At 40.9% G+C, this 24,019-nt stretch overlaps 1 protein-coding gene across 4 annotated transcripts in view; it reads right to left on the bottom strand.

Moving 5' to 3' along the window:
- ttbk1a (tau tubulin kinase 1a) overlaps window positions 1-24,019 on the bottom strand; it is a 54,556-nt gene that overhangs the window by 10,343 nt on the left and 20,194 nt on the right. For 2 of the 4 annotated variants that reach the window (XM_067585725.1, XM_067585726.1), the window contains exons 7-14: window positions 19,822-19,887; window positions 17,665-17,757; window positions 16,394-16,519; window positions 16,149-16,303; window positions 14,779-14,992; window positions 14,321-14,493; window positions 13,850-14,190; window positions 13,193-13,374 (exon numbers count right to left, since the gene is read on the bottom strand). In XM_067585725.1, coding sequence (XP_067441826.1) covers window positions 13,193-13,374; window positions 13,850-14,190; window positions 14,321-14,493; window positions 14,779-14,992; window positions 16,149-16,303; window positions 16,394-16,519; window positions 17,665-17,757; window positions 19,822-19,887 — 1,350 coding nt within the window. Of the gene's footprint in view, window positions 1-13,192; window positions 13,375-13,849; window positions 14,191-14,320; window positions 14,494-14,778; window positions 14,993-16,148; window positions 16,304-16,393; window positions 16,520-17,664; window positions 17,758-19,821; window positions 19,888-22,898; window positions 22,923-22,956; window positions 23,027-24,019 lie in introns of those variants that run through there. The other 2 variants (XM_067585727.1, XM_067585728.1) reach the window with 2 other exon arrangements.

Below are 24,019 nucleotides of genomic sequence, written 5' to 3'. Positions count from 1 at the left end.
TTAAATCCCCACAACGAAGACCAGCTGTGGTTTCTAAACATACTTCTAGGCCTGCTATCTGGAGATCATGACTTAATTATATCATTAACTCGGTGTTGGTCGGCTTCCTCTCCGTCTCCAGATTGCGAGGAACGACGTCATCATGAAACAGATTTGGACAAAACAGGAAGTACAGAAGCCACAGATAGGTCCTGATCAATACTAAACTGTTTCTGACATCTACAAATGACACGATTATTAAATCGTGATCTCAGGATTAAAGTACAGCTGAAGCTGATGGGAATGTCGTTAGTTTGTGGACATTTGAATAAAAACCAAGGTATTGGGCAAAGTTTGGTCCGATGATGGCGCTAGATGAAAAGTCAGAGGATCAATAACGTTATAACAATTCATCCTGAGCTGAACATAAATGTGTGAAATTTTATGGCAATCTATCCAATAGTTGTTGAGATATTTCACTAAAAAACTAAAATGTGAACCTCATGGTGGCGCTAGAGAAAAAAAAATCAGAGGATCATCAAAGTTATAATTCATCGTCTGGGGAACATCAATATGTGTAAAAAATTTGGTGCCGATCCTTCCAGTAGATGTTGAGATATTTCACTAAATAAGTGAAGACTTTGACCTGCTGGTGGCGCTCAAGCGGCAACCTCCGGGGCTGCAAAATGAAGCTAAAAACTGCAGTTCCTTGAACGGCCACTTGAGGCTCCAAAAGCGAGTCAATCCCCATAGACCCCCATGTTAAAATACCCAACTTTACAGCAGAAATAAACATGTTTACAGCCTGGTACAAACAACGGTTTTGGTCTCTGTAGCTAATTTCCTCTTTCATGACAACTGTACGGGGGGGGGGGATTTTTTTATAACTCATCCGTTTAAATTTTATTAAGCCGTAAAGTTCTGCATAATGAAGGACATGGCTGCTTTGAGTGACAGGTCCACCAGCCGCTAGGTGGCTTGTTTCAGCCATTCGGCCCGCCTCTTTGCCCATTTTTGATTGGCTGGGAGTTAGGCAGCGTCACGCACTGCCAAGATGGCGACGGCCGGAGCGGCTCGCTTTGAGCTTCAAAACCGCTCTTCAGAAACCAACGAGTGACGTCACGGTAACTACGTCTATATTTTTATACAGTCTATGGTGGCGCTAGAAGGAAAATCTGAGGATCACTAAAGTCATTAGGATTCATCCTCTGAAGACAAAGAACGCATGAACCAAATTTCATGACAATTCATGTTGAGATGTTTCAATCTGGACCAAAGTGATGGACCGACCAACCACCATTGCCAAAAACCTTAAATATGAGTGCAATGTATCATCTTAAGAAAATGAGAAAATAAAGTCACAATCTCCAGATAAAGGACCTAAAATAAAACCACAGCTGCTCTCAACAAACATTCTTCATAAGTTTTATCAAACGAGAGAAGCAACAAAGTGACACGAGGACCAGAAAAAACACGGATATAAAAATGGGTTTTGTACCATTCTGTAAAACTTTTCTCTAGATATGGTGGTCCTCAACCACAAAATACAACATTTTATATTACAAAAAACAAAACAAAAACAAGGATAACGTTTCGGCGAATAAATAAATGAGAAATTAGTTAACTTGCTAAAATTAGCAATTGCTACATTCAGCAAAAATTATCAGGTTTTCACAGAGTTGTTTGTGATTTATGTGAGATTTGTTTTTAAAGAATAGTTTCTCATTGATTTGTTGTGTTAAATGTTTTATTTTCTTGTATATTGTCAATTTACTTTCTGTTTTCTCCTAGTGCTTGTCAAGTTTTTCATTATTTTTAAGATTTATGAATAAATATGAAATAAATATTGTGATTTCTGTGTTATTTTTCGATTGTTCACATTTGTTTTGTGAATTGTTATTGTTGTATTGTTGGATTTTTGTTTTGTTAATTTGTTTTTATGAAATGTAATCGTGTTTTCACTTTGGATCATTTGTTTCCTAAAATTGCGCTCTGCTTTCATTTTTGTTGATTTTTTTTTTTTTTTTTTTTTGTAAAGCATTTTGCACTGTAGGGCCACCGTACATCTGCCCAGTGAGTCAGCACAGGAACAGTTTTTATTCTAAAAAAAAAAACAAAGACTGTGATTCACACCTCACTCCTCTCTTCATACACAACATTTAATGAGGCTAGAATCAGAGCGAGACGTTCGGGTCACTCGTTTTGTGTCGGTGAAGACGTGAAGCGGTGTCGGTGTATTGCTCGGTGGACGGGATGATGATCGGAGGGGGGGGAAGTCGAAGGTCTTGGTGCAAAAAACTTGATCGCCGGGACGACCTGCATTCCTCGACGATCGCTCCTTCATTTTTAGCAGGAAAAGCAGGAAAAACAACATCAAAAAAACAAACAAAAACGCACAAACACTGTAAAGCTTAACAGTCTGTTAGCAGTCCCACTCTGTTCCTCTTTTCCTCTTCCAGTTTTCTTTTCCACTTTCCTCTTCCAGTTTCACATGATTTCCACCAGTTTGCCAGTTTGTGGCGTGTGCAACATCAGGTTTTTTTTACAGTTTATTGCATGGAAAATATTTCCCGTCGTCAGCACTTTTCTCTCCTCTTCTTCTTCTTCTGTTCCTCTGCACAAAAAGTAATTGGTAGAGCTACGTGTGTGTGTGTTGTGTGTGTGTGTGTGTGTGTGTGTGTGTGTGTGTGTGTAACTATACGTTTGTTTACCAGCACATCAGTGTTGCTGTGTGCCAGTAATATGGCTTGTTGTGTTTAATTAACATGTGTGGTTATTATCGGGCTCTCAGTGTGTTGGGTTTATATGTGTCTTGTTTCATATATGTGTGTATGTTCATGTATGTGTTTATATATGCAGAACCAGCCACCCGGGCGCCCCACACCAACAAGATAGAAATATGCAAATAAATATGTTTTGTTATATATATATTTATTTCAGAGTGTTCTCCCTGATTTTAACATAAATCTCTTTTATTTTGAAACTGAAGACAGTTCTTCTCATCTATATAGTCAAAGGCTTGTTTATAATGTTTTTATATTTGCACTTTGAATTAAAAACAAACATGTTGCTCAGTAAATAAGATGTTTTTCAGTCTCTGATGAGCTTTTATCGTTATATTTCACATTTTAATGATGAAAGAATGAAACCATAAATTAACAAATACATTATTTAATTGTTAAAGATTACTGGTAATTGCTGCCCTTAATTAACTCCTCAGTGATCCAGACTGCCTTCATACAGTTCGGTTTATGTGTTGGGACACCAGGGTGGAGTCGGGGGGGCCACGTTCGGCCCCCGGGGCCCTGAGGAGGCTTTGACTGGCTGTGCATATATGCGTGATTGATATGTTTGTCCATGTGTGTGTTATACCTGTATATGTCCGTGTCATGTATCATTATATCTCACATAACATGCATACTATCACGTATGTCACATGTATGTGTGTCATGTATGTGTGTGTATGTTACATGTGTGTGCTCTGAGTCCGTCTCTCAGTCCTCTCAGCTGCTGTTCTTGTTCATTAGCTTGGCTAACATCGTCTGCAGCTGCGTCCGCGACATGTTCAGGACTGAGTGTCTGCTCCGAGGGCTGCCGGGTGTCGGCAGGGTGCCGGCGTGCCGCCGCCGGGCCGAGTTGGTGGTGGCGGTGATGTGGGCGGGGCTGCTCTCGGCCGAGCGGCTCCTCTGGATGAAGCTCCCTCCTCCGTGGGGATACTGCTCCGTCTCCAGGGTGGAGGAGGAGAAGACGTAGGAGGCCAGCCTCCTCAGCTGATTGGGCCGCGGTTGGTGCCTGTCCTCCTCCAACTGCAAACAGACCAATCAGAGAGAGGGAGGGAGGGGAGGTTAACGAGCGGAAACAGACTCTTTGTAAAAAAATAAATGTGTTTTCCTACAGCTACGTCACCAACACTCTGATTTGGCTTCCGGCCCTCGTCTCCATCCCCTCCCTCACCGACTCAGACGTTAGACAGGAGAGAGCTGATTGGTGCTCTCGCATATCTAAAGCCTTCAGCTGATTGGTTCAAGGTCGAGAGGGGAGGAGCCTGGGGAGAGAAGCTGAGCGAGTGTTGGTGTAAATCTGGCACTCTGACTACAGTTACAGCTATTAGCTAGTTAGAAGCTATTAAATAGTTAACCGGACAGTTGAGCCAATAGACTGTTAGCTGTGTGGGTTGCCAGATTGGTCAGACTAGCATCCCTCTAGCTGGAAAAATGGCGTTGAAAATATTTTTCCCCCACAAAGAAGCACTTTAAATGAACACAAAGTCACCAGCACGAGCACTGCACATATCTCACTAGTCTACAACAGTATGAGCCTGCACAACTGACAGTTTGAGCTTTTTTGATTTCAGAAGGAAAAAAAAAAATTACCATTGGAGATGCAAAAAAAAAAAAAAAGAAACAGGGAACACAAAAGAGAGATGGAGTCATCAAGCACACGAAACACAGACACACAACGGAGGAAAAAAAGGGAGGAAATATGGCTGAACAGAAGGAGAGAGGAGGAACAGAAACTGAGTGAGAGAACAGAGGTAAAAGGACTATTCCTAAACTGTGCTTACCCCGAAACATCACTTTATTTCTTCTTGTGTTGTCCCAATGGCACCCTCGCTCTTTTCTCTGTCTCCTCAGGTGAGTCAAACTTGACATACTGTGTACTTTTAAAGCGATAGGTTGGGGGCAAAGGCATCAGTAGTTATGTGGAGGGGGGAAGGGGAGAATTGGAGAGGAGTAAAAAAGAGAATGGCAGTCCTCGATGGTTGGCGGCGGAGAGCTTGCTCTGAGTCTAGCGGTGACAATCGGCACGAAAATAAAAAAAGATCGAAGCAGAGCTCGCTAAAATATCACTAAAACGGCACTGACAAGGCCTTACATCAGCTGGTGAACGATAGGATGTTACACTGCAGATAAAGTGAGATATATTAGTGAAAAATGTTGCGTTAGCCGTCCTGTAAACAGCAGCCACCAAGTATGGAGGACCAAACCTGACTTAATAGTGAATAAAATAAATGAGTGCATGAATAAATAAAATGGTCACACAAATGTTGAATTTAAAAGCATAAATGAATAAAAAAAAAAGAAATAAAGAAATTCAGGAATGAATCAATAAATCAGGTCATCACACCCATGAGGAGGAAAATCCTGCTGAAGGAAAAAATAATAAACTCCTGAGGTGAAAATAAAACATACCATAAATGTGGAATTCATTTATTCCACATTCATTTTCCACAAAACCTGCTGTGCATATTCAGACTCCCCAGAGGATGAATCCTAGTGATTCTGGTGACCCCCTGACCTTTCTCTCTAACGCCACCATTAGGACAAAAAATATATGTATATATTATGAAATGTCCTGATCTCATTCCTGCTCCCCAGAGGATGAACCCTTTAGATTTGAATGATCTCATGATGTTTCCTAAAGCGCCACCATCAGCTTCACTGCTGGTGAGACTCTAAACGCCAAGTTATGCTAGAAAAGAGCAACACATGTTGTCCAAAAATGTTTATAACGGTTCAGAACGTCAAATCTAAAGTGTCTCATGTCAGTGAGTGAACATGTACAGTACCAGACCCCGCTGTGCTTTTCCTGCTTTGATAAGTCAAAATGTCAGCTGTGAAATGGTCTATTGTGGCCGTGATGAACACCTGCAGCCTGTAGGGGGCGCTAGAATATAGGACTTTTTCCCTAATAAGTCAGCTTTGGTCCTCCATAACCTCCATAAGTGCTCGATGTGCTGTTTAATACGAACCTTTTATCATTTAGCCCGAGATAACAATTTAATTTTTACTATTTGGTGTTTGTTTTAGTCTGTTTTAATATACATGGTTGTCACTAAACCTGTCAAGTTTTCAGAAACTTTATTTATATATTTATTTTTATTACCTATATCTTTAATTTGCCAAAACCAGTTAGACGAACATTAGACGACTGTTCATCTGTATATTTTTTGTTGTCGTCTTGTTGTCACTGAAGTGCTGTCAGGTGTGTTCAGTGATTGTTGAGCATGTTGTTGTGTTGTTACAGGCTGAGTGAAGGTGCTGTATGCATGCATGACCAACAACGTTATGTTTCTGGTTTCTCATTTTAAAACCCAGTCAGTCAGAAGATGTCAGACGTGTCAACAGTACAGTCGACTCCTCTCTTTTTTCATGATTGACTGAACCGACATGCAGAACACATTTCTCTTCCAACCACTGAGAGTTTCCTTTTGTAATTTCACTGACTGATTTATCTTTAAAATCTTCCAGTAAAAATGAGAAGCCTGCGACAGGAAGTTCACCAGATTCATATTAAAGAACAGAAAACATTTATTTAATCACCAAACACACATCTAAATGTTCTACAGCGTCGCTCATCTGAACACAGCAGCTGTATATGAATGTCGTAATATTTTGTCTCGACTTCTGACACTTTTCACAGAAATGAATGTGTACAAAACTCTGAACAAAGATTTACTATCTTATTCTGTCTTCAAAACCCAAACTTTCCTCCCAGCTCAAAGTTCATGTTATAAAACTGGATTTGATGAGTTCGTCTTTTCACCTCAACTCCTTTCCAAAGAACTGAGATCAAACATTAACTAGTGTAAATGTCATTATCAACTGATAAAAACAGACATTCGTAGCATTGTTTCCAAATCATCAGAATCTCGAGGACGTTCAGCCGACATAAGAAAACCGCTTCAGCAAAGAGAACCGACACCAAGCAGGAAATCTGCTTAACAACAAACTACGTCCCCGAAAATCAACCAACACGTCTGATACTATCAACAAAAACTGGCAGTGATGAGCTTCACCAAACTGGTTTTTCACAGCACTGAGACATTCACTCAAGAGCTCACAGTATGTTTTAATGGAAGAATGTTGAAAGTAGAAACTCAGCGGATGGTAGTTCGTGTTACTAGAAGCTTTTTAAGAGGAACTACACGTTTATGTTTCCTGAGAAGAATTAAATCAAACAATCTCAAACATTGAGATTTGGAAGATGGAAGGTGGTTACCAGAGATGTCTACATGTATCTTCAAAATCTTAAGAAAAACAAGATCCATCATGCTTTCCATAATAATGGTAGTATACTAAAACACCATGTAAAATGCGCTAATGCTAAAATCCCCTCCTTGATAAAGGCCTGATGCTTCATGATAATGTTTGATGGAAAAATTCAAACTATCATTTCAAATGTCAACATTGGACCTTAAAACTCAATAAATAGTGATTTATTTCCATCTTTACTACAAAAATGTCTTTGTTAGCGCATTAGCTTCACTTGATGACGAGTTAGCGTCATTAGCAGCTTCTTCATAGGCAGCAAACAGCTCCAACATCTTCCACTGAGGGCAGCGTGTATGTAGCCTAAATATTAGTAATAAGGGATCAGTCATGTAGTCATGAGTGATCTGGTGCTTGTTGTTTTATGAAACTTTTATTATATCATTGTTTATCAATTGTATTTTCTTGTGTTTTGTGCTGTTTTGTAGATACAGTGATCGACCACTTACATGGATCAAAAAGACCCACATAGGAGGGGACGTTCTTGCAAAACCCTAAAAGTTCTCTAAAGGTCACGAATGTCCCAGCCCTATTAGCATAATATAGCTAAAGTAGCTAGCGTTAACCCGAGTGTGCAGTGCTCAATGTTCCAAGTAAGCTAGCATTAGCTTGGGTCCAAGCTAGCAGGGCGTGTTTCTTGAGCGTGAAATGCAACACCCAGCATGTGGAAGGTCCTGGCTCCTAATGGAAAAGATGGTCCTGACCATAAGCTGCAACTCTGGGCTTCAAACTGGTTCCAGTGAAACCAGCGTGTGATGTCACATGTCCAGCTTTATACACAAGCATTAACGATGGCTCCTAAGTGTCTCTGTAAGTCATACTTGAGCTCTGGAACTGACATCTCAATGGGATGGAGCCATTATCAATGTTATTGATTCCCGCTGTGCTTTTCCTGCTTTGATAAGTCAAAATGTCAGCTGTGAAAATGGTCTATAGTGGCCGTGATGAAGACCTGCAGCCTGTAGGGGGTGCTAGCAGGACTTTAGACTGTTAGTATTGTGATTAAAGTCCCAAACCTTTACAGAACATTGGGGACGTTCCTAAAACGTCTTCTTGAGGTTATGAAAGTGCTGCAGTTCAGAGTTCCCTAAATGACTTTAGGGGGACGTTAAACTCACATGGTCACGTTACAAAGAGAACATTTGAAACATTAACAGAACGTTCCCATATGGTCCTCTGTTGCTCATATGAGAACGTTTCATTGAGGACTTAATCAGAACATTCACATGTTGGTCTAAGTTGTTCATATAATAAAGTTCCCTATATTTACTTTCGGGGGACGTTCCATTTTGGTTGTTTTATGGCCACATTGCAACATTACAAAGAGATCATTTTACTTTAAGAGAAGGTTCCCATATGGTTCCCATATGGTTCCCTGTTGGTCACATGGGGACTGTGACTGTGGTTTGTGTCTGTGTTGCAGGTCCTTGGATGGGTGGAGCTGAGATGCCACTTGAGTACTGACTGGGAACACCTGGCCAGCACCCCAGAGATTACTGAAGCCTGCCTGCAATGATTCCAGCTCTCTGATCCCTTTCCAGTTTACCAGGCTGTGGTTGTTTTTGTGTTTCCCTTTTTGGGTTTGCACTGACGACATGCACAACACATTAGAAAACCCATTCAAACATCACTGATACTGACTTCCACAGCCCATTGCAGTTATTATTGTTATTTACTTTAATAAACTTAAGTTTGAGCCATACGTATTGCTCTCTGCTTGTTAAGTAGACATTTACATGCACATAGTCTGATTGGTAAATGTTTAGTCACCAATGTGTTAATCAGACATGTTGATTAAACATATTAAGTCATTTTTAAGTTCCACAGAATTTAAATTTAAATTGTCAATCAAGCCAGATATCCTACAGCTCCCACAGCAACATTTAACATCCTGCTCAACATGATGAGAATTTCTTTCTAAAACAAGAATGTTTTATAGTGTAAACGCATTTAAATGGTATTTCAAGATAGCAATTTTTAGGTGCCCTAAAAGTTCTGCAAATGTTCCTGTAATGTTACTAAATGTTCTGCAAACATTCTGGAAAGGTGATGCAAGGACCAAAAAGGTCCCCTAAAGGTTCCTGTAACGTCACTAAAGGTTCTGCAATGAACGTTTACGTTATGGGAACGTAGCGTAGAGGCCAAATAGCGTCCTCCTACCCTTTAACAAACTTAACATCGTGACCATCCGGGAACGTTCTGGGAGTGTTACAAGGAAATGTCCTCAGAACGTTATGGGAACGTACAATTTCTAGAAAAACCAATGAGACGCAGCAGCGAAACAACAAGCGTTTGTTCTGTTTTTTGAAACAGTCAATAAGATTCCGTAAATAGCGAAGCTGCCTCTTTCATCACTTTATATCAATATAATAAATATAAAATGTCAATCAGAAGGTAATCTGCCTGAGAAATAAAGAAAAAAAGGTGGTTATAATAATCATCTGCTTATAGTGATCAATTTAACCCAGACGCTGGGTCACTAGAAGCAGTTTCCACTGGACTTTATTGTTGAGTTTGATGTATTTTAAAGGCCCGTATAGGGACGTTAATGGCAAACCAGTTTAGGCTATAAATGCTGTGGTATGTGGCATTAGAGCACGATACAAATAAAATAAAAATGAAATAAAATCACCTGTTGAGTTCGACTTTTCAACATTCTTCCTGCAGCAGGTTTTCTGAGCCCCTGAATGACTGAAACGTGTTATAAGTTCTATGAAATGTGCATCCAGGACTGAGATCAGAGGATCAGTTATACAGAACTGCTGGACTGTGAGACAAGGTGTTTCTGTTATTCTGTCCCCCCCGTTTTCCTCTAAATGGATTTTGAAAGACGCTGTTTTCAGATTTTTGGCTCAAAAGTTGCCACCAAACCAGTAATTTAGCCAAAATGAACAGTTAGAGCTCCTTTACACTCTTTCATCTTACAGCTTTCAGTTACAAGGGAAACACAGAGACGACGCTCTTCGTCTCTTTAACAACCCGAACGAGACCCAAACATGTCGGTATCGGACGATTCTGCAAAACCCCTGGATTACATCCAATGCCAACGTTTTTAAAACTCTCACTTCCTACGATATTTGTGTACGACAACTAACTGTGTTATTGGTTATTTGTGAAAGGTTAAAAAGTTAACTGCAGCTCTGTGACGTAAACTCTGGTTTCCCGCCTTTTACTCTCCCCGACGCTCAACGTTGGCACTGGACGTAAATCACGAAGTGCAGATTCATCCAATAACTGCTTTTTCTTTTCTTTAATGTGGTCACAGAGCTTAAACATTAAAAGTGTGTGTGTGTACATGTGTATACCGTGTGTGTGTGTGTGTGTGTTCAGTGTAAAATCAGGTGGTGAAACTGAGTCATTCAGACTCTGATGTGTTTAGAGAACAAGAGAAACCAAAGCAGCACAACAGCATCATCAAACATCCTGACATTTAAACATTGTAGCTGCTGCAGATTGAATCATACAGCTGCTGTTTCCCCACTCATCCCTTCAGAGGTAAAAAACAATGATCCAACGCAAAAGTCATGGACAAAAACCAAAATAGATGGACGAGATTTCAACTCTGCTCCGATGACGGCAGCACCGTTCAGGCATCTTTATGTGTCACAGGCAGTCGAATTAGACAAACTGTCACTTAAAGAAGTTAAAACTACTTAGAAGTGAACAGAAAACCAATCAGATAAAGGAGTCGTTCACCTCGTAGCCAATCAGAGACGTAAATAAAACAACAGCATCTGTATTTTGTCACATAGTTCTTTCATCAGTGCTTTTAAAAAGCTGAAACATGATTCTGAGATAAATGAGTATCTACTGTGGCTCTGGACAGAAGAAACGATTATCCTGCTTCAAGAACTACATCTCCCATGAGTCTCTGAAACGCCAAGTCAGCAGAAAAGGGAAGAACAGGAAAAACCTCCAAATATTCCGACTCTGGAACGTCGACATGTTCCAACATGGTTTCATGTTGTCGTCACAGCAGATAAACAGGATTAGTTGTTTTTATTGTGTTTATATATTTGTATATTGAATACAGATGTAATTTATACATATTTGTGTAAGTTATCAAGTTGATACAAAGACTGTATCAGTTTTATCTCTACAGACGTCACTTTGGACCTGAAACATCTCAACGACTGCTGGATTCATTTTTATGAATTTTATACAAACATTCATGTTCAGCTCAGGATGAATTAAAATAACTTTGATCTTGACGTCTCATCATCGCCATTGTCTGGTCAACATTAGTCCAACACTAATAACATTCATCATCATCATCCTCAGCTGTACTTTGTGTTTAATGCTAATCAAAAATATATTAGCATGCTAATGCTAATATGCTATTTGTTCCTCTCTCACCTTGTTACTATCACACAACATAATACAAGATTCGACCTGCGACGATTAGTTGATTAATTGATTAGTCAATCAGCAGAAAATTAATTAGCAACTATTTGGATAATTGATTAATCGTTTTGAGTCGTTTTTTAAAGAAAAAAAGCTGAAATTCTCTGATTTCAGCTTGTTAAATGTGAATATTTTCTGGTTTCTTTAGTTTCTACGACAGTAAACAGTAATCAACACATTAATTGATAATGAAAATAATCTTTAGTTCCAAGATGAGACTCTAGATCCAGCACCTGAGTAGATTATTTTATAAAGTGGACAGAAACCTTCTGCAACAAGTTTCAGCTTTCAATAAAAGACTGATGAAAAAACTCCTTTATGATCAAACACACAGTGAGGAACAGATGTTACTAATATCTGGTTCTGGTTCTGGTCAGCTGACAGAGACAGGATGTTGTTACTCAGATGTTGTGCAGTAAACGACCTTGAGCAGAGCGACTGCCTGTGACGGCTGCTCGGCTGCAGGACGGTGCTGCTGCAACGCTGCAGACGAACTCCTGCAGGAGTCCATCTGCCCGTCATCACTGTCACATCTTTAAAGGACAAGTCCAGCATGAGTCCAGCTGTTTCGCTCATTAATACCTCCTCTAAAGTTACGACCGAACGACAACGATGAACCACAAACCGAATCAGGCTAAAAAGGCACAAAACTTCATCAGACTATGTGCTGATCAGGACACATGTTCAACCTTTTACTTCTCCAGTTATTCTAATAATAATAATAATTTATTGCCCAACATGAAGGTCTACTTTCGAAGCCTTCTGGTGGAGAAATGCTGAAGCTATTAATATATGACTTTGTTGGTCTAAAGGTGTGTTCAGACAGGAAGTGAAGCCATTTCTTTTTACCTTGAATTCATGTTTATTTGCCCCAAAAGGTTCGTCTGACTGACAGAAATCCATCAGTTCTTCCTGTTGTTTCCCTCCAGTCTCTGTAAATACACGTATGAAGCAAAACCCCAAAACCCCGAGACAGATGTTCGTGTCTTTCCACTGACTTTGTACATTACGTGTGATATTATATGTGTATTATATAGAAAAGCAGGCCGAGAACTTCTCTCATTATCATCAGAGCAGATCTCAGGTCTGTTTATCTCGACTTACTCTGCAGGTAAATACTCAACTTCTACAACTTCACACCTTATTAACTGAATTAATTCAGAGGATTTTACGACTTGAACGTCCAACTGGCTGATTTTGAACTTTTAACCTTGAATGTGTTTAATGTCTGTGATTGTTTCTGATGCTGAACGTGCTTTTGTTTGTTCTTGATCTTGATCTCTATGAGATTATTTGATTAAGAAAAGCTAAATGTGCTAAAATGTGCTTCACGCTCTGTCTGAACAGTAACAGCAGTCAAGTTTAAACATACTGGGAGGAAACCTACAGTCTGTGTGTTTTTACATAATTTATCCTGCAGGTCGACTCGTGTATTTAAATCCTCTCCTGCTGCTCGCTGCGTCTCCTCTTCAGTGGCAGGAAGTCGTCACATTTAGACGTTTAGTTTGTTTCAACTCAACTACACCTGAACAGTAAACGTGTCATGAAGTGAAGGACGGCGTCTCGTCATCGTCAGTGACAGAAACCAGGAGCGGAAATGAGCGAACATGCTGGATTTGTCCTTTAAGCTGCATGTTAGCGGGCAGGTGAAGGAGGCGGAGCAGCAGCAGCAGTCGCCGTCCTCTCCGCTCACCCGTCCGCCAACACGCCCTCAGAGAGCTGGGGCTCTCCTCTGATTGGCTGGCCGGGTCTCTTACCGGTCTCTGAGGTCCAGTGGGCTCGGACTCTCTCCGGCGGGGGCGTCCCGACGGCAGCGAGTGACAGGGCGACTGGGCGGGGCTCCCGCCGCTCCTCCTCGACGCCTCCTCCTCCGTTAGCGTTAGCATCCCTCTGCTGCTCTCCCTGGTGTGAGTCTTTGGACGAACCACCAGCTCGCCGCCTGCAGAGACACAAACCAGAGTTTCAGATGAGCTCGGAGAGTCGATGTGGAGGCAAATATCTTCTGATGATTTATAATACTCGTGGATTTGCTCAATGTCAAAGTGGATTATTTTTCCCCTGAGGGCGAATCCACCGATCGCTGTGATTCTGTTGGAGTTAATTAAATTTGCTGCAAGAGTTTGTTGTTTATTTGCTGGTTTAACTGTTTTTTATTTAGATAAAGTTCTTGTGCTGTAAAACATTTGTGTTAAAATGTGCTATAAGAATAAACTTCTCATCATTAATGTTATTAATTATGCTTGTACTTCCTGCTTTGACGAGTCAACATGTCTGCTGTGAAAAAGGTCTTCAACTATTGTTGTGATCAAAACAAAGGTTTTATATCTGCAGAATTTGATCAAACCTGCATCAGGACAGAATCCACTCCCTGAATAAACTGCTCGTCTCTCTCAGGTGTGTACAGGAGCTCCTACCTGCCGCCCGGAGCCGCCTCCTCTCCTCCTGCTCCTCCAGGGGGCGGAGCTCTTCGGGCTCCTCGTCTGTGGTTCCCGACGTGGTCGGCTGGAAGTCTCGTAGCTCCGCCTCTTTGTCGATGATCACCCACTCCTTGCTGTCGAAGTCCTCCTCCTCGGCCAGCGGCACGGAGCGGATGAAGGCATTGCTGTGCGCCTCTTGGTCGACGGACGCCACCGACACTTCCTGGCGGCCGCTGATCTGACGGTCGCCTCGGCAACCGGGATCGACGGACAGCATCTGAGCCGGCTGGGAGGAGTAGACGTGACGAGACGGCGAGCCGAGGATGTCCATCCGAGACCTGGAGGACACGCAGAGGAACATGACTCGACTGTAACTCCGTCATTCAAACATACTAATAAATAACATTATTAAAAAAAGATTATTTCATGTTAAAATTGTCTTTTTTAAATGTAAATGTCAGGTGTCACCTCTGTCCGTAGGCGTCGGCGCGGCCCTCGGCGGCAGACAGGCGGTCAGATTCGGGGCTGTTGACTCGGCGGTATCGTAAGGACCGACCCTGACCCGTCGGTGACTCTGGGGCTCCAACTCGAGCCGGCGACACCGGACACGCACCCCGCCCCGACTCCTCCTCCTGAGCCCCCTGACGACAGACAGGAAGTGATGTTTTAAGATCCAACACGACAACAGCTGAACGAACTGACGTCAAAGGCAAAACGACCACAAACACTCAGACGCTTCGGATTGTCGGTGGAACATTTTGAGACTCAGATACGTCTCTTAAAGTTATTCATGCAGAAAATGGTTCAACTTAAATAAGAATTATATATAGAGGATTATAAAGGAATATAGAATACACTAAAATACAGTGGAAGTTGATGATTCATGGCTGAACTTGAGGTGTTACTCTGTGACCGTCAGTTCAGACCTTGTTAAGGCTGATCCTGAGTCTGTTGCGGTTGAAGTCCGTGTCCTCCCAGGCCTCGCCCGGCTCCCCGGTGTGCTGGACGGGCGTTTCCCCAGGGGGGGGCCGGCTGGGCGGGGCCGGGGGGGCGTTCTCCTGGTCACTGAGATGTTCGTCCTGCAGAACGTCGTCGGTGTTCTCCCGCTGAAGGTCTCCAGGAACCGGTGTCACGATGGCTCTGTGGACAGAGGAACAGATGCTGATGTTAACTAATTATACAATGTATTAATCAGCAGTGAGGTTCAACCATGGTACTTGCATCAGGGGGCCGAAACCGGTGCTGTGGAAACACGGGCCTATGAAACAAGACTTTGAATGTGTGCCCCATATCCAAAACTAAACCCCAGCACTCCCAGTGACTGGAGGCTCGTCTCATTAACGTCATGCTTGGGAAAAATACAGGAAAGATTCATTATAAATAAACTGATACCAACAGTGATGTCTGAATGTAAGAACCAGCATGCCTACCTCCCTACGTCTAGCACCATGACTACCTTTGTTAAAGCCAAACCTTCCTGGTTTGTGGCGACAGACATAAAACAGCAAACAACGGTGAGGGTGCTGCTGGCTGACATGTCCGAGTCCTTTGATAGGGTGGACCACGCCCAGCTGCTGCAACATCTGGCCAACACAGAGATGTGCTCTAGATGTTCAGCCTGTGGACACAACTCTTCTTTTATTCCCTTCACCATACAGGCATTGAACCAAGAACCACTGAACCAATTTCCACTGAAGTGGAGAATAAAGTCAATCTATCTATCTGTCAATCTGACAACACATTGGACATAGGACTGTCTCGGGCCATTCCCTTAACAAATCTTTATAGTGACACTTCAATGGTGATGGAAGCCAAGCAGCTGGATAAATGGGTTTGATTAAACAACATGCTGCTCAATGGAGAAAAATCAGTGAAACTGAGAACCTGCTTCTCCAGAATCCCACCACAACCTGCTCATCTGTTTCTTGGGGAACAGGACACCCCGGTCGTGACCACCACCAAGTACCTAGGCTTTCACCTGGACTCTGTAGTGAGGAAAGCCTCTAAACTCTGTGAGGACCTTGTTACCATCTACACTGCTGTGGTCAGGATGTGCCTGGAGTCTGGAGACTGCTATTTTCCAAATCATACAATACATTTTTAGATTGATACAAACAAACTGCAGATAAATTTGCGAGTCTTGAAGTTCTCTCACATGTTAAACCAGAATGAACCTTTAACGAGTGTGTGTGAAGCTTCAACACCAATAAATTTCTGTCAGTTTTGTGGTTTCTGTTGCTCAGCTCTACTTTAGGAGGCGTAAAGCGTCTCCTGCAGCAGACAGGTTGGTTCTTACCCCACCATGGCGGCAGTGGGTCGGGTGTTGTGCTGTGGTTGGGTGGAGGCACTGGTCGACAGCGTGACATCACTTCCTCCCTTCTCCCAATCAAAAGGCTCATTCTCGGTGATGATTCGCTCCTTCATGCTGTTCTCAAACACTGACATCAGCAGCTGGGAGAGGACAGAAGCAGACAGACTTGTGAGTGTGGCGTCATGTTTAGACACACTGTGGACCAACCGGCTGCGTGTGTCTGTGTGTACCTGGTAATCCGGTTTGGTGTAGTAGTCCAGGGCCAGGACGTGGTCCAGGAAGATGTTAAACTCTGAAGGCATGTGTTTGAGCAGCATCCGATGGTCATAACGCTCTTTAATCTGACCAACTTGTTCCTGGAAAATAAACAGCAAAAATCACTCTCAGCTGCAGTCAGTTAACGAGGATTCATGTACAATTTGAAATATAAAACTCATCGAGCAAACACAATCGTCAAAACCAAAGTTCATGTTGGTGTTTGTTCTCTGATAATACAGCAGGAGAGTCTTACAAAGCTTAGAACCCGACCGATTGTCATAAAATTAGCTCAATTTTTAATTTTCATTTGGGAATGAGCTTTTTCACGCTTCTTTTAGCTCTGTTTTGGTTTCCACCAACTCCTGAGAGAAACATCTGACTCTTTAGCTGCTGGATGTTCCACTTTCTTCACCAGCGAGTTTCTAACTTTATGTGCCTGCTGTTTCATCAGAGACTGAACCAGACAGGAAACTCTGTGAACATCACTACAAGTGACCCCGTTTCCCATGACACACACTAATTTGATCGATTGTCAATATAGACTCGCTCTTTTTATAAGCTTCTTCTTTCTCCAAGCAGCATTGTGTTGAATCAAACCCAACGTTTCAGTTTACGCCTTCATCAGGGGCCAAACAGGAACTTTTTATACATCTTCAAACATCACACAAGGCCTCCTGTAGGATAATTACATCATTCAGTAATCGAGCTATCATCTGTGTCTGTATTGTTACCTGTTTTTGTTTTACACATTTTGGCGCCATCTTGTGGTTAAATCAAAACCAATCAAATCAATCAATCAAATTCCGGTATAATTTCCCACAAATTGTATCAAAGCTAAATAATAGTTAAACGTAACTTGTGAGGAAACACCTCCCCATGTGCAGCTCTTCATTGGTCCATGTAGTGATAGTGTGATTAATTTATGTTTCTAAAATTCTTCCCGTTTCCATAGCAACAGATTGAGATTGCCACCTCTCTTAATGTGTAAAAGCAAAAACAGGTAAAAATACAAGTGATACAGATGATGGTTTGATTACTGAACAACATAATTATCCTACAGGAGGCCTTGTGTGATGTTTAAGATGTATAAAAAGTTCCTGTTTGGCAAATCTATAAAAATATAGATTAGTGCAGCTTTAAAGATTTTATTTAAATGTATCTGGTCTTACATAAATATAAAGTATACAGTATGGTCTTAGACACAGAGGTAATTATTGTTCATGTTCAGGTGAAACAGTCTGACCTTATCTTTGATCTTTCGCCATGGCAACTGTCCAACAGCGAACTCCACCAGCATGTAAAACAATGACCACAGGTCGTCATGGCGACCCATTTCCTGGAGGGACACAAACACAAACACATTATTTTGATAAACATGAGTTTTCTAATTAGTTATTAGTTCTGCGTTCTGAACTCTGCAGTACAGCTGCAACTAATGATTACTTCTATTATTGATTAATCGCTTCATCTGAAAAACATCTGATCACAACAACGTGATGTTATTAGTAGAGCTGCAATGATTAGTCGATTAGTTGCCGATAATAACATTAATAATCGCCAATTATATTGATAATCAACTGATCGTTTTGAGTCATTCTTTTTAAGAAGCAAATGTCCAAATTCTCTGGTTCAGCTTCTTAAATGTGAATATTTTCTGGTGTCTTTAGTCTCTGTGACAGTAAACTGAAGATCTTTGAGTTGTGGACAAAACGAGATATTTGAGGACGTCGTCTTGAGACACTGATCGCCATTTTTCACTGATCGACATTTTATGGACCAAACAACTAATCGATTAATCGAGAAAATAATCAACAGATTAAGCGATAATGAAAATAATCGTTAGTTGCAGCTCTCGTTATCAGACATCTTGCTTGTTAAGTATTCAAAAACCCAGAGATCATCTTAAGACAAGCTAAAGCATTAAATTCTTTAATTTAAGATGCTAAAAACATCAAACGTTTGGTATTTTTACTTGAAAACCGACAATTTAAAGCTTAATGATTGACGGATTATAAAAATAGTTAATTTTCTGTTGATTGACTGGTTAATCAACTAATAACTGCAGCTCTACTCAGACATGGATCATGTAAAGGTCCCTCAGAGAACCGCTAACGTTCTGCTGTTGTTGGTTCAAAATGTCTTAAACTTTGATGTTCAGTTCTTGCTGGAGATGAACACGGCTGATCCACACTGACACTCATCACATATCAAACTCAATACTAAAGCTTATTATACAAAATATTGTAGAAAACCATCAAAGCAAACCTTTAATTGCAGGTTATAGTTTCTATCTTATCCTGCACTCAAATCTATTTCAAGTGCTTTACTCATTTTAAAGCTACTGCAGCCTGAGCTGTGTTACCCCTAACCCTAACCCCTAACCCCTAACCCTAACACTAACCCTTAACCCTAGCCCTAACCCTAACACTAACCCTAACCCTTAACCCTAACCCTAACACTAACCCTAACACTAACCCCTAACACTAACCCTAACCCCACCCCTAACCCTAACACTAACTCCTAACACTAACCCTAACCCCACCCCTAACCCTAACCCCTAACCCTAACTCTAACCCTAACACTAACCCCTAACACTAACCCTAACACCACCCCTAACCCTAACCCCAACACTAACCCTTAACCCTAACCCCTAACCCTAACACTAACCCTAACACTAACCCCTAACACTAACTTTAACCCTAACCCTAACCCTAACCCCACCCCTAACCCTAACCCCTAACCCTAACCCTTAACCCTAACCCCTAACCCTAACACTAACCCTAACTCTAACCCTAACACTAACTCCTAACACTAACCCTAACCCCACCCCTAACCCTAACCCCTAACCCTAACTCTAACCCTAACACTAACCCCTAACACTAACCCTAACCCCACCCCTAACCCTAACACTAACCCTTAACCCTAACCCTAACACTAACCCTAACCCTAACCCTTAACCCTAACACTAACCCTAACACCAACCCCTAACCCTAACCCTAACCCTAACACTAACCCTAACCCTAACACTAACCCTTAACCCTAACACTAACCCTTAACCCTAACCCCTAACCCTAACACTAACCCTAACCCCACCCCTAACCCTAACCCCTAACCCTAACACTAACCCTAACCCTAACACTAACCCTTAACCCTAACCCCTAACCCTAACACTAACCCTAACCCTAACCCTAACCCTAACACTAACCCTAACACTAACCCTAACCCCTAACCTTAACACTAACCCTAACCCCTAACCCTAAAATATAAATATTAAAAGGTGTTGGTGACCAATATAATAACAACAGTCACTTCAAACAGAGGCTCTGGGTTCAGTGATCCATCCATGTTTCATCAGAATAAACTGAATGTTTCATGTGAACAGACGACAAACAGCACTGACCTTGTTTTTATGAGCGTTGACTGAAGCGTAGCGGACCGTCCCTCTGAAACCTGCCACCGTCCTCGGCTGAACACAAGACAAGAGTTAAAAGAGTTTCATCCACAGTGTTTAAGATTGTTACTGACTCTTTAATTAATCTGTTTCTATGTTACATACTGCTGAGTTTGTGTTCTTGTTCTCTGACTGTGATCATCTAATGTAGAGCTGCAACGATTAGTCGATTAATCAATCAGCTGCCAGCTATTAAATGAATCACCATAATAATAACTGATGATCGATTTATTGCTTTGAGTCATTTTTTAATAAAGATACAAATGATCTGTTTTCAGCTTCTAAAATGTGAATATTTTCTTGTTTCTTTTGTCCTCAATGACAGTAAACTGAATATCTTTGAGGACGTCGTCTTTGGGAAACACTGATCCACAACTAATCGATTAATCCAGAAATCTCTCTAATCTCTAAAATAATCACAGTCTGGATCTAATTAGGACTGCAACTAGCAATTATTTTCATTATCGATTTATCTGTTAATTATTTTCTTGATTGATCGATTAATCGTTTTGTCTATGAAAAAAGTGAAAAATGGCCGTTATGATTTCCCAAAGTCAAAGATGGCGTCTTCAAATGTCTTGTTTTGTCTGATCGACACTCCAAACCCAAATATGTTCAGTTTACTATCATATATGACCAAGAAAATCATTAAATCATCACATTTGAGAAGCTGAAACCAGCAAATATTTGCATTTTTTCTTACAAAAATGACTAAAACGATTATCTTTCTGTCAACCAGCTAATCGATTAATCGACTAAATGTTGCAGCTTTAGATCTAATGATCTTATAAAGACGGTAATGCCAAGATCATTAAAACAAAAACAAAATATATGTTGCTTATGACAAGATCATGATATATTTATTCTGTGATCAGGAGAAAAACATAAAAATAATTAATAATTTTGGCTCAAACTTTTATTTTATATTCAGTCCAATGACAAACTGAACGGAAACATGAGATCATCTGCAGGAACAGAACAGAAAGATGCTGAGTCATGTGTCTGATAAATAATAAAAAATTAAAACCAAATAATGACACAAACAGAAACATCAGCAGAGGGTCGCGCTGCATCTGCTCAGCCTCCATCCAGACCAATTAAAGGGGGTTTCCATGGTGATATTATTCATCTTTACACGGTGAGCAGGATGTGATGACACGTTTTGGTTACTATGACAACTAGGAGATGTGATGTAAGACGTGAAATTATTGGATCATCCACAAAGATGGGCTCCACACTAACGTTCTGTTGAAGTGAAGTGCATACTATTTACAGAGAAATATTGCAGTATGCAAGCACGGGACACTAGGCTGGCATCAATATCCCACAATGCAATGCAGTAGTGACGACAACAACAACAACATAACAGGCAATGGCGGACAGCGACCAAAGCAGCTCTGGTGTCAATAATGCTTCAGTTTAACTAAGGTTTCACTTTGCTAGGCGTCATATATTTTCTAAATTAGTTCAGACTTTATGGTTAGCATGGGTTACCATGGTTACGCATCTCCTACCAAGGAGGCTATCAGGAAGTGACGTGATAATTACAAAGCTCAATGCGTCTGAAAAGATACATGCTACTGTTTATTCACAAAAAGGTTAAACAACAGTACACGTGTTGTGATTTCGGACGTAGTGATGCTTTTTATTTGATGTCATGACATCATCGAAATGACTCAACACTAAGTTGATAACCCAGTGGAGACTAAACTCTCAACTGCTGTCATTTAACATCTGATGATTATTTTTTTTACATAGAAGTAGAAATAGTCTTTTGTGAGGGCTAAACTTAAAGGACCAGTTCATAGTTTTTCCAGTGTTTCCAGTTAAACCAGCAGTCAGGTGTCTGTAATCATTCCTCCTGTTCATACTGGATATTAAAAGATCCTTCAAATGTGCTTTCAATGGAAATGATGGAGGCCAAAATCCACAGTGTGTCCACACAGTCATTTAAAAGTTGATGTGAAGCTTCTATTCAGCTTCAGCAGTCTGAGTTAGTCATATCAAGTGGATATCTGACACATTTACAGTCTTTTTAGCATCAAATTCCCTCTTTGTGTTTCCTCGGACAGTGTTTCCCTGTTGAGCTGCAGGTGGAAGTATAGTAACAAAAAGAGGAACTAAAAAGACTGTAACATTGAAAGATATCTACTTGATTTGACTCATTTGGCCCCCATCACTTATGGCGTTTTTCCATTATGTTTCGGTGATAGTCGTGCCGAGCCGTGCTGGGAGCACTCAAGTCGAGCTGGCACCCTGCGAGTGTTTTTCCATCACACAGCACAGCAGGTAAAAGAACTTGTTTACTTGCTGGAGGTGAGCTATTTGCAGAAAATGCATTAAGAGTTTGTTGTCTGCAGCTCTTCATCAAACATCATCGCTGTGGCTGTTTCTGCTTGTAATCTTCCTCCTAGAATTATTTCTAACTGATTCACTGAAAACGTTGCTCCAAATATGTCCACATCTTGTTGTGTCGACCTGTTTTTATTGAAGAATAGTGCCACTAACAAAGCTCCGCTAATTACTTTGTCATTTAAAAGCTTTTAACATGAAGCAGCAAAAGTAGGAAATGTTGGGTTTTCATCAGCAGTAACTTAACACAGCTCTGATACGGCTGTAAAATAAAGCAGATAACTGAAAGTACTGATGGAAAAACCCTATTACATTGTAAGTGAAGGAATCTTCTAATGGTCAGTATGAACAGGAGGAATGATTACAGCAAGAAAAACATGTTTCACCGTTCATTTGGGCTCCTGACTGTTGTTTTAAGACGGACTTGAAGAATTGTGAACTCGTCCTTTAAGCATCACAGCTCTGACAATGACGTGGTTACTCACTAACACAGACTACTCTCCTGAAAAATGATTAAAAATAATAAATGAGTGAAAATGTAGTTTATTTATGACAGCTGTAAAATGTGTTAATAACATTATATTAACATTAATAATGTGTTTGGGTCATTTCATATCTGAATGTCGAAGTTATCACACTTTAATTTTTTCAAGTTGTGGTTTTTCATGTTTTACTTTGGCGGTCGGCTGCTGATGCTGCTGTGACCCCTCTGTTGCTATAGAAACCACTCACATCCCTGGGTAACCATGGAGATGATGGAGAAACAGGAGGCATGCACGTCAAAATCATAAGTCCAAAGGAACTGTAAGAAAAACAAAAACAACACTGAAACATAAAAAGATGAAAATAAAACAGATAAAATAAAAACAACAACAAACTGAAACATCACAGAACACAAATTATTGATAAAGGAACTGATGACTGGTGATCAATACAGACTGAACATCATGCAAACTGTCACTGAAGTAACTGACATCAAAGTTAAAGTGTGGCATTAATCCAAAGTAACAGTCTGTTCATAGTTTTATGGAATGACACTGTTTTGTTGGAAAATAATGTTGTAACATAAAATGTTTTGACACTTTATCACAAATTATACAAAATATGAAGTGAAATCAATGACACAATTCTTCTCAGAGAGAAATCTCCAACGGCTCTGAGATCAATTTCAGAATTGTGACTTTTAAAATGGATTTTTTTAAAGTCCAAATTCTGAGAAAAAGTCAGAATTTAGAGGAAAAAAAGCTGATGTATATTTTCACTTCATCCTCATCCGCTCACATGAGGTGAAAACTAAAAGGAAACAGGAGTTTGTAGTGAACATATTAATTCTAGGAAATGACAGTAGAACAGAACAAACTGTTCAAATCAACACGCTGCGTTCACGTGCCAGACCTCCGTGTTTCACTTCAACCGTCACAGACATGAAGCAGCAGATCTATTTATTCCACCCAGATGATTTATTCATCAGCAGAAACCTCCAGAGCAGCAGAGAGCTGATCCTGCAGCAGCTGCACTAAAGCTGCTGCACATTTCCAGCTCTATATTTATATTCTGGGGCTCTACTGGGATATATTTGCATGATTTCCAGTTAAAAACTCCTTTTTTATCTTCTACTGGTCCTTTATGCAGCCCCTCAGTTCAGCCTCTGTCTGAAACAGGCCGTTTTAGCTCCTGTCTCTTTAAGCCCCGCCCTCCTGATGAGCCCACTCTGATTGGTCAGCTTCAGGAAGCTTCCTCCGGCTCCGGAGGCTACGTAAATATTGAATGAGAGTCACTATAACTGTGACAGAAC

This window comes from Thunnus thynnus, chromosome 3 (assembly GCF_963924715.1).
Source record: "Thunnus thynnus chromosome 3, fThuThy2.1, whole genome shotgun sequence".
Lineage (NCBI taxonomy): Eukaryota > Metazoa > Chordata > Actinopteri > Scombriformes > Scombridae > Thunnus > Thunnus thynnus.
Note: the sequence above shows the minus strand (reverse complement) of the source record. Positions and strands in the feature narration are given on the sequence as shown.